We start from the raw sequence: 12,534 nt of genomic DNA, 5'->3' as shown, positions 1-12,534 counted from the left end.
TAGCTCTAGCTGGACAATGGTTGGCAATAATATGAAAACTACATACATTCTGTCAAAGAATCAAGCAATCAAGGTATTATATATCAAAACTGACAGTATAGTTTGTACATCAATTTTATGCTGTTTGCCAATAAATGTAATCCATGTAGTTTTTAGTATAAGAGCAGCATTTAATCAGATAGCCTGTGATAATGTCTATTTGCCATTGTTACTGAGATTGGCCAACAATGTTGAAGAGAACCCTAGACCTACTGTTTATGATGTAGTTGACCCTAGCAAAACTGTCTGTGCTGATTTTAGCTAAGCCAATGGTCGATTATTCAAACATAATGCCGGTAAGCAATGTGTTGCCATGTCATTGACATCAATAGTACATTGCAAAGTAAAAAATGTTAATGAATGGATTTATCATTTATGAATTTAATTCTATGTTTGGGAAATAACCTTTATGCTTACATAAGCAATTCTATTGGAAAATAATTTTTACTGTTATCTGAAGTACCAGAGTATGTTTCAGTATCTAATCAAACATTTCATGTGGCTTACAGTGGCCTATTTAGGGGGGGATTTGTTTATGAATGGTACCATGCTGCCATACTATTCATTGGAAGATTCCCTAAATAGTTTGTTCTTTCATTCTGAAATAACTTATGAATATTGTCTGTTGACAATAAATAGCAATTGCGTTGGCATTATTATAACATGTGAAGGGCTTTTCAAAGTTTTTGATCCTTACTCAAGAGATGCATAAGGTATTCCTGATCCAAATGGCAAATGTGTTTTGGTTTCAATCGTGATAGCATAGGAAATTTAGTTTCTTACTTTCAAAAACACTATACCAATACGAATTGTGACACCATTTGAAATAAAAGGAGTGACAGTTGAGCTAATTACATTTGAGTCAGCAGAACAAACAGCCACATCAAGTCAAACAATGAATGCAAATAATTGTGGTAAAAGGCAACATAAAAAACAATCAGTAGAAACTGAAGCTGAAGTAAGATCCAAAAATGATAGAGCTTATAACAAAAGAAAACAAACAGAGTGTGAAAGTGATAATCAAACTGAGTTAGAAAAGCCTAGGAACTACAAAAAGAGAAAACAAGCTGAGGATAAGGGAGTCAGAAATGATCAGAATCAGGCTGTTTTCCTTGAAAAATTTGCTATCAGAAATGGTGATATTCATGAACAAGCTTGGGCGAAATTCAACATGCAAAATTTAGCAAATCCATTCATCGTATTATAGTCCAATGTACAATTTGTAAAGAAGCATGGCCTGTAAAATCATCTTTAAAAAGATCTGAAAACTATGTTTGCTAAACATGTTCTAGAGATAAAAAATCTCCCAAAAAATTTTCATCCAGGTGAGGCACATCTCACTATTAATGAACTGTGTGAAATGGCTGCAAGTAACAACTCGGCTACATTTATGTAAAAAATATCAAGATACATTGGAAATATTTTAGGTAGCAATGCATATTGGAATAAAGTCAGAGAGGAACTGAAAGCTATAATCACAAATGTTGGGGCACCAACCATTTTCTTAACCTTCTCATCAGCTGATATGCATTGGATTACATTCTTTCCTGGGAACTGATACAGCCAATTCTACAAGTGGCCCTAGACGACAAAATGTAATAAACAATCCACACATTGTAGACTGGTTTTTTACTTGAAGGCTAGAGTGTTTTATTAAACATTGGCTATATAATAATACCCTAGATGCAAAGTAGCACTGGTTTAGGTATGAATACCAAGGCAGAGGTAGTATTCATTGTCATGGATTGCTAAACTAAATAATGACCCAGACTTGTGTCGACTAACTCAGACTGCTTTGAAATGGTTTTTTGCCGTTGAAACGGTTAAAGTGCCTATATCACTCATGGAATCTTTATGCGTTTGAAAAGAATGTAAAAAGTTAGTTAATATATTAAAAAAGTTTCTTGATTTAGTGCAATAATTTTGAAGATACTAGCCTTTAAACTACCTGCAGTTCCTGAGTCCCAGGCTCCTGTAAACAATGGGCAGTTTGAAATTGAATAGCTGTGTTTAAACCCAGGAGGTTGGGAATCAGGAACTGCAGGTAGTTTAGAGGCTTGTATCTTCAAAATTATTGCACTAAATGAAAAAACTTTTTTAGTATATTCACTAACTTTTTACGTTCTTTTCAAATGCATAAAGATCTCACGAGTTATGCACCAGTCAGTGGAAAGCCCCGCACCCCCCTACCCGGGGAACAGCGGGGCATTAGACCAAGGCCTTGTTCTATTTCACTCTAATGCCCCGCTATACGGGCCATTCTTACTCTTCTAAACATGAATAATGCCCCCGCCCTACGGGGCCCGACGTGGCGACGTCCAATTCTTAATAAGAATATCAATTATCTAGACCTGTTCGATAAATACCACAAGGCAATGGTAGACATCTAACTGGATTCTTTTCAGGTTAAATTGGTTTTGTTCATTGTTCCAAGCTTTAGTTTTTTCAGTAAAATTTAATTAAATAAAATGAAGTTAAGGCTATTAAATGTGTGAATAATATGCATTGTCATAATTTATGCATGTCTATTGTCTATATATACTTGCACATATCTAATGGACTGTCCATTAAGCAACTGCCACTTAAAATGGCATGTGGCAACCTCATTTTCTAGGTAATCAGAACTGGCAACAATTTATACTATACAGTACGATTTCCAGTACAAGACTGTACACGGCTTGTGAATTGTGGAAAAAATATTTAGTTACTTAATTAACTGAAGAAACAGACTTGCACAACTAGTGGTAAACCCCCAGGGTAACCAGCTTCTATATTTAAAAGCTCTGACTGGTGGTGAGAAAAAACTTTCACAATCACTGAATCACAGTCAGGGACTTGTTATAAATTAAACAGATATTTAAAACAAATTAAAGACGAACAGAGAAAACCCAGATGGCTGATTGGCTTCTGCATTGAACATAAATATTATAAAACTTGAAAAAACGGAACATCAAAACGGTTTACAATCACTTGTCTTTGGAAGAAACAAAATGCTAACCTAACATATGAATGTTTGTCATTTTTCATTTAACCCTTTATTTGAAAACGAACTGACAACAATCTTGTGTTATTAGGTTAGCGTTTTGTTTCCTCCAAAGTAATTATCTGTAATATCTATGAATACAGTATCCGAGACAGTATCTGTTGTGTTTTCTTGTCTTTATCTAAATCTTAGATTCATTCGGATTGCAAAGTATATATTTTCTATAATATATTTTCTGATATTACAAAGAGAAGCTAGCCTATTTATAATACATACAAACCCGGAAGTAACTAGCCGGATGTGAGATATACAACATCCTCCTTTCTTAAAAGATATATATATATATTTTTCTTTTCCTAAATTATATAAAAAAACTTATGATCTAAAATACTTATGCTGAAATTGTCTTAATCAATTGTTTTACTTTATCTTAATTATTCTAATTCTATTTAATGATATTATCTACTTATATATTAGTCTGTCCGGCTTCTTTACTATGCGACCTGAGCGTGTTCGGATTTCTGGCATCTCTTCCTGTCTCACATCACCCTGGTTCTGATTTCTGGCATCACGATTTATCGGTTCAGGTGTCTTCTGTATATCAGGCTTGATTAACTGTCTATTCCTCCGTAACTGAACTCCGGATCCATCCTCTGTAATATAAGAACGAGGAGTTGGTCCAAAACCAACTACTCTCGCTGGGCTCCACGTTTTGTTAACAGGGTCTTGAACTTGTACCGCTTGATTTTGAAAGAGATTTGGCTTCTCCTTCGAATCCCTGTTATATAGATTTACTTGTTTATTTTGTTGTGTTAATAACAAGTCTCTGGTTTCGTACCGATCGCTTGGTGGATGAATTTTTACTGGTAATGTTGACTTGAACATTCTTCCATTTAGTAGCTCTGCTGGAGATTTGAGTGTTGTACTTAACGGTGTAGAACGCAACGACAGTAATGCAAGACTAGGATCAGCTCCTGATTCCTTGCATTTCAACAGGATCTTCTTCACAGTTTGGACCTGTCTCTCAATGAAACCATGCCCCTTTGGGTAGTGAGGTGACGAAGTGACCACTCTAAAACCATATCTCTTCGCTAGGTCTTGAAATTGGGCAGAAGTGAATTGAGATCCATTATCACAAATGAGCGTTTCTGGTATGCCTTGTTCAGAAAATATCGATCTAACCACATTAACTACAGTGGTTGCTGTTAAACTGTTTAATTTCTTCACAAATGGAAATTTCGAGTAATAGTCAGCAATAACAATGTACCAGAAATTATTTACCTTAAACAGGTCTGCGCTCACAGTATGCCATGGTCTTGGCGGTACTTCGCTTGGAATCATGGGTTCCTTTTGCTGTGAATTCTGGAATTTCTTGCAGGCACAACAGGACGCCACCATACTCTCAATCTCTTTATATATACCGGGCCAATAAACGCAGGATTTTGCACGGAGTTTGCACTTCTCCATCCCTTGATGACCACTATGGATTTCTCGCATTATCTTCTGCCGGAGTGATTCTGGAACAATTATTCTACTGCCTAAGAATAGAAGTCCTTCTTGGATAGAAATGTCATCTCGGTTATTCCAGTAAGGCTTTACTGCTTGCTGTATTTTCTTTATGCTATCAGGCCACCCTTGTATAACTTGCTCGCTGAGTATTTGAAGAGCTCCATCTCTAGCAGTTTCTTCTTTTATCTGTTGGAGTTCGACAGGTGTAAATTCTACTAGATGATGAATTTTCACACGCATTCCTGGGATTTCGTCTCCCTCCCTTGGTGACAGTCTCGATAGTGTATCTGCTATCACCATCTCTTTGCCTGGCTTGTATTTGATGATACAACCGTATGGTTGCAACCGTAGAAGCATTCTTTGAAGTCGAGGAGGTGCCATGTCGAGATTCTTCTTCTGGATCTGTTCCAAAGGACGATGATCACTTTCCACAACGAATTGCCTCCCATATAAGTAAGTGTGGAATTTCTCACATCCATATATCACTGCCAATAACTCACGCTCGATGTTGGCGTACCTACTCTCAGCAGGGGTTAAGGCTTTCGATGCAAACGCAATGGGCTTGTTCTCTTGTAATAGAACGGCTCCCAAGCCTTTACTTGATGCGTCTACTTGTAGCACAACTGACTTGCTTCTATCGTAGTAGGAAAGTGTAGTTTCTGTGCTTATTTGACACTTGAGTATGTTAAAAGCTCTTGTATGTGACGGAGACCATTTGTAATCAACGTTATCCCGGATTAACTCTCTCAAAGGTGCCGTGTGACTCGCCAAGTTGGGCATAAATGGCGCTAAATAGTTGACCATTCCAAGGAACGTGTGAAGTTCTTTCTTATCTTTGGGTGGTTCCATGTTCTGTATGGCTATGACCTTCTCTGGATCAGGTTTGACTCCATTCGCGGTGTATACCATACCAAAAAAACTGCATTCAGCGGTCTTGATGATGCATTTCTCTCGGTTGAGTTTGATGCCAGCCATTCTTGTACGTTCCATTGCATCATGAAGATGTAGATCGTGATTTGACTCATCTTGGCCATGGACTGTGATGTCGTCTGCAATCCCAGCAGCACCAAGACAGTTCCGATAGACTTCATCGATCTTGAATTGGAAGACATCTTGGCTCATTCGAAGACCAAACGGCATTCTTAGGAATCTATATCGACCATTTGGTGTATTAAATGTGGTTAGATATGATGATTCGTCATCTAACTTAACATTCCAGTATCCATTACGAGCGTCTAATTTGCTGAATATCTTAGCTCCAGCTAACTTTGGGGTGATTTCCTCTAAGGTGGGTGTTGGATAGTGGTCCCGCATAATTGCTTCGTTCAGGTCTTTGGGATCCAAACATATCCGAAGCCATTAGGCTTCTCCCTTATAACTATAGAATTTACCCACTCGGTTGGTTTTGTTACCTTTTCTATTACACCGCTCTTTTCCATCTCGTCAAGTTCGAAATTTAGTTTATCTACCAGCTCTAATGGTACTTTACGAGGCGCATGAATAACTGGTTTAACTTTAGGATCTAGGGTTATATGGTATGTGTAATCTTCAAAACATCCAACTGACCCGTCAAAACATTCTGGATACATCTCGATCAGATTCTCTTTATCCTTTATACGAGGACGGTCTGTGATTGGCACAGAGGGTTTAATATAACTTCTAGACCGACTTTGTTGCTGATTTGCTATCTTTGCTTGATCCGCAAATCTAATACTCTTAGTGGACTTAACTTTCTCTTCACTAGGCCCCTGGGCAACACCTTGAGGGATGTTTCTTCCTCGTACCACTTTTGTTTCCAGCGCACAATGGAGTGAAACCAGTCCGAGGGCTCTACACGCTTTTATTCCCAATATAGCTGGACCTACTGCATCAGTTACATAAAAAACACAATTAAATTTTCCCCTTTTGTGCTGACATGGTATTAGTACTTTTCCAAATTGGGTAATCTCAGATCCCCCATACGCAGTTAAGATAACTTCACTTCTTTGTAGAGCACCGTCCCTGGGCATCCCTTCAGCATTAATTAATTCAGGATATAGAACACGAAACAAATGAATGGGCCAACACATTACTCTGAGCACCCGTATCAACTTTGCATTTTAAATTTATATCCCCATTGTTCTTACGGTTAACACGCAGGGTAGTAAATACTTCCTCACTCATAGTATTATTATCCTTTACCACACTATTTATTTCAATAGTGCCAATTGTTGGAATATCGGCATACAGGTCTTCCTTACTTTGTTCCTCCAGACTATTAATGAACTTTTTATTTTTTCGGTGTGGCGACTTTGATCTATGTTGGCTTTTAGCTGATTTGCATACTAATTGCCAGTGATTTAATTTGCCACAATTTCTGCATGTAGTACCATGGGCTGGACAGTTCCCTTTATGTGGTAGCTTATGACTTTTACCACAATTCCTACATTGTATAATACTATTTTGATTTTTTATTATCAGCGTTTAATTTCTTGCGACTAATGTTGTCAATTTGCTGAGGATTTCCTTTATTTTGATTTGATAATGAATTCATTTGTCGTTTTGTTGCTTCGTAACTTCTAGCAATATCTATGGCAGTATTTAATGTTAATTTTTCATCGCGTCCGATTAAGGATTTCTGAACTTCAGGATCATTTGTACCCCAAATTAGTTGATCTAATAATCTATCCTCGAGCTCTTCATTGCCACTGAACTTGCATTTAGCTGCGATATTCTTTATCTTGGCAATAAAATTATCGATTGACTCACCTCGGTCTTGTCGCATACCTTGTAAAGTATACCTGTGAATTCGATGATTTGTCCGTGGTTCCAAATGTTCCATAAATCTATCGAGAATCTTTGCTGGGTCTTTTTTGTCTTCCCCGTCTTCAAAGCTCCAACTATTGTAGATGTCGAGACCCTTCTCGCCAACCCATAGCAGGAATAGCTGACTTGTTCCTCTCCTTCAGCGTCTTTGAGTATACTTTTGACATCAGCTCACCTTTTGCTTGATTTGCTAAAAGCTATGGTCGAGTCGTCAGCTTCCCAATCCATTTGAGGTGCTGAAAACGGTGCTTTGAACGCCATTTTCGAGTGTCTTATTTCAAAAATGTTTATATCCAATATTTTCTTCCGTCTTTATCGCTAGTGTCAAAAAATCGCTCACGTTAACAAGCTGGGGCTTTTATCCAACCGTTGCCACCATGTTGTGTTTTCTTGTCTTTATCTAAATCTTAGATTCATTCGGATTGCAAAGTATATATTTTCTATAAGTTCTGATATTACAAAGAGAAGCTAGCCTATTTATAATACATACAAACCCGGAAGTAACTAGCCGGATGTGAGATATACAACAGTATCTATAATACGACTATTTAAAACGGTTTACGGAAAATCTATCTGATCACAGTCATTGCAAAACCAATTGCCTGCAGGAGCTTCAGACAATCCTACGCAATCAAAATGAAACCACACTATCTTGCAGGCTGGGTTGTCACATGCAACCATCTCACCATACTCCTCTTTTGCACACCAGCAGTAGACATCTTTTCTGGGCTCATTTATAACAGACGATTTTTCTTTTTGTGCCTTCTCTACAAAATAACCAAAGGTAATTTTCAAGTGCCGCAATTACATACTGTATTAACTTAAGAAAACAAAACATATGGAGAATAAGAGTGCTAATTTGATATGCAGTAAAAGTACAATCTACCTTTTGAACGCAGCTGCCTGGTTGCTTTTGCTTTTTTCACCCCCTCAGCTCTCCTTTCCTCAATTCCTTTTAGATGCTGCAGCCAAAAGGAGATGTCACATTCAGGTAGAAGCGTTTGTTTTGCCAGATCTTTGATATGTGTCGCTGAGAGGGTCGTTTTCTGTTTCCTAGATAAATCAAACGCTTTCTTGATAACCTCTGAAGGAGGGTTAAGCATGCAATCTTTATAGCCATTCTTTTGAATATGTTCAAGAGATTCAGCAGGAGCCATGAAGTGTCCATGACAACCGGATGTACACTTTGCACAATTACCTTCCCAGGGACGGGCAGGATCTGGAATAGGTAAGGGTATATCGACCAAGGATGGTCCGTCTTCAAACCACTTCATTTCTTCTTGAGGTTTTCACCGTTGACATACTGGATGAACACAGTCACTCTTGTAGCAAGGTAACAGAAAGAAAATGTATTTCTCTGGTAGGTCTTTCACCATATGCTGTTTCCATAAGTCCCAAATCTTCTTAAAGTAATTGTATTCATCTGGTTTCTTTGCTTGTAACTCTGCTTGCAATTTTTTGCTGCCTGTGAGGAATGTCAACAAATCTTGGCGTCGATCTTGCAGTTGGTTGGCATGTTCATCTTTCGCTCCCTTAAAAAGGGTGATGGGACTTTTCCCACAAGGTGCTCCGTTCACACGATCAATGTAGACATTAATAGCCATATCCAAGTTCGTCAACAATCGTTCAGTATCAAGTCCTGTAGAAGAATTGTTCGAACCTGTCAATGTGGACGGTATGAACAAGTTGCTGTGAGCGAGAGCAAGACATCCGTTTTGCATCTCAACTCGATTGAGGTAAGAGCCTCCACTGTGTCGCGTAGTTACTAATGTCGCACCTTTTCTTCTGTTAAATGCCTCTCAGTCCATAGAAATTGTACTTCGTGATGTTTGGGCTCCTCATCTCCAGCACCATCAACTCTGATACAATCTATAGCTTTGTTATTCAACCAAGGAGCTAGTTCATCTTTACTCTGCAACATAGCTAAGTCCGCAGCATGTTGAGCAGGGTTTTTACAATGAACCGGTTGTGCCTTTACTACCCCTACACATCTTTCACTTGTTGTAGCAGTGCCCAGGAACATTGCTGAGGTGGTTTGAATAACGGATGCATATTTATTAACATAATCTGTGCGCGTAGTTGTTTCGGGCTGGTGAGTAAGTGATGTAGCCTTGTGTAATTTGTGTGTAAACGTTGTATCGAGCCTGAATCCTGCTTGGTCGTCCCGATTGAGTACAACCTTGTCCCGACCATCTTTAAGTTGTATGTAGTCTAATCCTTTATACAAAGCCGTGCTGTGATGTGCATCAGGGTTAAGTTTGATAGCAAAACCCTTTCTTGCTCTTCGCGAAGTAACCCGAGCAACCCCATGATATCTACTCGCTGATAACTTACGTTTGTTTCGCACTGTACAAAGTTGGACTACACTCCCATAGCCTATTTTTGTATCGTACTTCTCACAGAGATGTTTTTGGATTCGTCCATAGGTTACTTTAGGCCCTTTTCTCTGATTTCCATCAAAAGTAAAGACACCGGTACGTCGCCATTGGTCTGCCCCTACTCTCCTTTCCTCAACAAAATCTTCAATGTCTTTCCCAATATTTGGGAATTTGCAAAGTGTCTTGCACACCTTTCTTGGTACTTTTCTTTTCAGGATATGTCCGTTTGCGATCTCCTTAGCAATTTGCCTTCTCTTTTTTCTCTGAAATATTTTTCGCTGCCTTATTACAAGTTCCTTTCCTTTCTCACTGAGGACATTCTTTACACCAACCCAGTCATCAGGATTATCACTTTCTGAACTTGTTTCCACTCCTTCATTCTCCCGATCAAGAGTGCTATTTTCCTGTTGTATAGCCAAAAATGCTTGTCTGGATTGCTCAACTTTTTTCATATCCTCATCTGTTAGACCAGTGTTCCCCAGTTGTTGACCAAAGTCAAGTAGAATTTGGCGCAAAACATCAGGACTATAACTGAGGACATCATTTCTAACTCTCCAACAAACAGAAACCAGTTCAAATTGTTCTTTTGTAGAATACAGACTAGTGTTTCAATTGATGGTAAATCCATTATCTTGTCAATATGGCATTCTGTTTTAATTGAGGTATCGTAATCGGCCATTACACTACACTGCCCTTTGTAAGTTGATACCTCTTCAAGATTTGAGTCACTTTCATCGCTAGACCAATCTACATACACATCTTGTTCAATGACATCATATTCAGAATCCTCTGAATCTTCCTCTTGTACATAGATGCCCAAAGCCTCCAGAGTAGCTTTCTCTTCTGCTTGTGCCAGTTCATTCACTGCATTCCGAATTTCTTCTGTTTGAGACAAAGCTGCTTCCACTTCTTCTTTAAGCTTGCTTAAATTGTGAACTCTGTATTGCTCTTTTGCTTTCTTTCCTGATAGACCTTTTGATTGGCAGGCAGCAACTTTGATAAGTTTTCTGTCCTTTTCAGTTGATGCCAGTGAACAAAGGGCCCGAAGCTGATCCTTGGAGAGGCCATTCGTAATACTGTTCAATGGAATAACTTTACCAAACCACTTGACGAAGACAGAGTAGTCCACAGATGGGTTATTTTCTGTGATAAACAGTCGCTGTGAACCTGGCCCACTTAGTTGTAAAGTAAACACCACTACAGGCATTTGCATCATTCTTCGAATAGCTTTGTTACTAATGTACTTCGACTGCTTGAAATTTTTGCGGAATACCTGTTGCAGTTCTACAACTCCATAGTTTAAAATGTCCTTGGCACAGTCCACGAGTTTGCTGCATTCATTGCAGTCCTTGCTATGATTTGCTTTACAATAAACTAATCGAAAATATGTGAACTCAACAAGTGAAACGCCATTTAGTAAAGACTTGTAGAAACCATCAGACACCTTATATACATCCTTGTTACTCAAGTATCTTTTGTTGTAGGTAGAGTACCTTTCATAGGCTTCTGTGCCTATAAGAGGTACTCCGTTTTCTCTAAAAAAGGATGTCGTCCTGGGTATTTTCAGAAGGAATATTTTCTTGCTTTTTTTCGGGCTGAACCTCTTGTTGATTTTCTTGTTGACCACTTGCTGGTTCTTCAAATCTGTCATCAACATTGTCTGGATTCTGCTCTGATTCGGTTTCCTCCACGACAATACTTTTCCTCTTTGTAACAGGCTGAACCTCTTGTTGTTTTTCTTGTTGACCACTTGATGTTGCTTCAACTCTGCCGTCATCATTGTCTGGACTCTGCTTGATTCGGTTTCCTCCACGACAATACTTTTCCTCTTTGCAACAATACATAATTCATCGTTGTCAGGATGGTCAGGTGCTCTTCTTTTCAACATGACATCAATTTGCTTGCTAGATTTACCAGAATATCCATCTGTACTGCACTTTTGGCTTGTCTTCCGCTTGTAGGCTACCGATTTTGACTCTTTTCGTTGTAAGTTTGCCAATTCATTCTGCAGTTTCCGTTTCTTTATTCGCAGCTCAGATATCTGCTCTGTCAAGGTTATCGCCTGAGCATACTGCTTAACATTTGTCTGCTTAATTCGCTGTTTCTCACACAAATCTAACTGGAGATCAACCTCTTTAAGATCTTCATTTAACTCGTTTATTCTCTTGGTTCTTATTTCCTGAGATATTTTCTTAGGGGGTTTATCCTGCAGGTCTTGCCCAGCATTGGAAATCAACTTCGATCTCGACTTCTTTTTCTTGTAATTGTAGCCGTCGGAATCCAATTTGGCGATTGCGATCTTGAACATCTCTGATTTCTTGTAAACAAGACTGGGATCCTCTTTAGCCAGCTCAAAGCAAGCTTCATTAATAGCTTTGTGATAACTTAATAGCTTATCTTCCGGATTTAAGGAATAGATAGCGCTCCGCTTTCGTAGCTCATCACCATCTAATTACGGTCACAGTCGAACTTTGGCATTGCTCATCGTTCAGCTAGAAACAGTGTACACTTACTAAGTTCATTATCAAACATTCGTTACTGGTAAATGTTTTAAAATATACAGTATGTTAGAAATAGAAAACGGGTCGCGTGTGTTTATGGTGTGTTAATGCACGTGAGAGGAATGTCAGGAGAATACCAAGAAGCATGTAAAACACGAGGTGTAACCGAGCACTATAAATGCACGAGATGAGTTTTTCTGTTTCTTTTATGATATTAATACAGTAGAAGATATTACGTGGCAAGTAATATGTAATAAAGTACTATGTACTCCGTGACCTCACGTGTGCACGCTTTTACTGTTGTTTCAATGTTTGAGTG

At 38.6% G+C, this 12,534-nt stretch overlaps 2 protein-coding genes across 2 annotated transcripts; both read right to left on the bottom strand.

The window, feature by feature from the left end:
- Positions 1 to 3,484: 3,484 nt before the first annotated feature.
- Positions 3,485 to 5,845, bottom strand: LOC114526616 (uncharacterized protein K02A2.6-like). Its single transcript, XM_028548207.1, has one exon. The coding sequence runs from the start codon at positions 5,843 to 5,845 to the stop codon at positions 3,485 to 3,487; it is 2,361 nt and encodes a 786-aa protein (XP_028404008.1).
- Positions 5,846 to 7,894: 2,049 nt separating this feature from the next.
- Positions 7,895 to 8,610, bottom strand: LOC114526615 (inhibitor of growth protein 5-like). The gene is made up of 2 exons (XM_028548206.1): positions 8,223 to 8,610; positions 7,895 to 8,103 (listed from the first exon to the last, which is right to left on the bottom strand). Exons 1-2 carry the CDS (start codon positions 8,608 to 8,610, stop codon positions 7,895 to 7,897), a joined length of 597 nt encoding a protein of 198 aa, XP_028404007.1.
- Between the last annotated feature and the right edge of the window lie 3,924 nt (positions 8,611 to 12,534).

Source organism: Dendronephthya gigantea, unplaced genomic scaffold (assembly GCF_004324835.1).
Source record: "Dendronephthya gigantea isolate DGI-Jeju-01 unplaced genomic scaffold, DenGig_1.0 000040F, whole genome shotgun sequence".
In the NCBI taxonomy this organism is placed as follows: domain Eukaryota; kingdom Metazoa; phylum Cnidaria; class Anthozoa; order Malacalcyonacea; family Nephtheidae; genus Dendronephthya; species Dendronephthya gigantea.
The sequence above is the reverse complement of the archived record's forward strand: the minus strand, read 5'-3'. Positions and strand labels throughout refer to the sequence as shown.

What these genes read in the sequence shown, in the direction of transcription:
- LOC114526615 (XM_028548206.1), bottom strand. Translation starts at nt 8,610, where the DNA reads ATGAAGTGGTTTGAAGACGGACCATCCTTGGTCGATATACCCTTACCT. An exon ending in CAGGCAGCTGCGTTCAAAAG is followed by an intron (nt 8,104 to 8,222) that starts GTAGATTGTACT and finishes GTTATTTTGTAG; the next exon opens with AGAAGGCACAAAAAGAAAAA.
- LOC114526616 (XM_028548207.1), bottom strand. Translation starts at nt 5,845, where the DNA reads ATGCGGGACCACTATCCAACACCCACCTTAGAGGAAATCACCCCAAAG.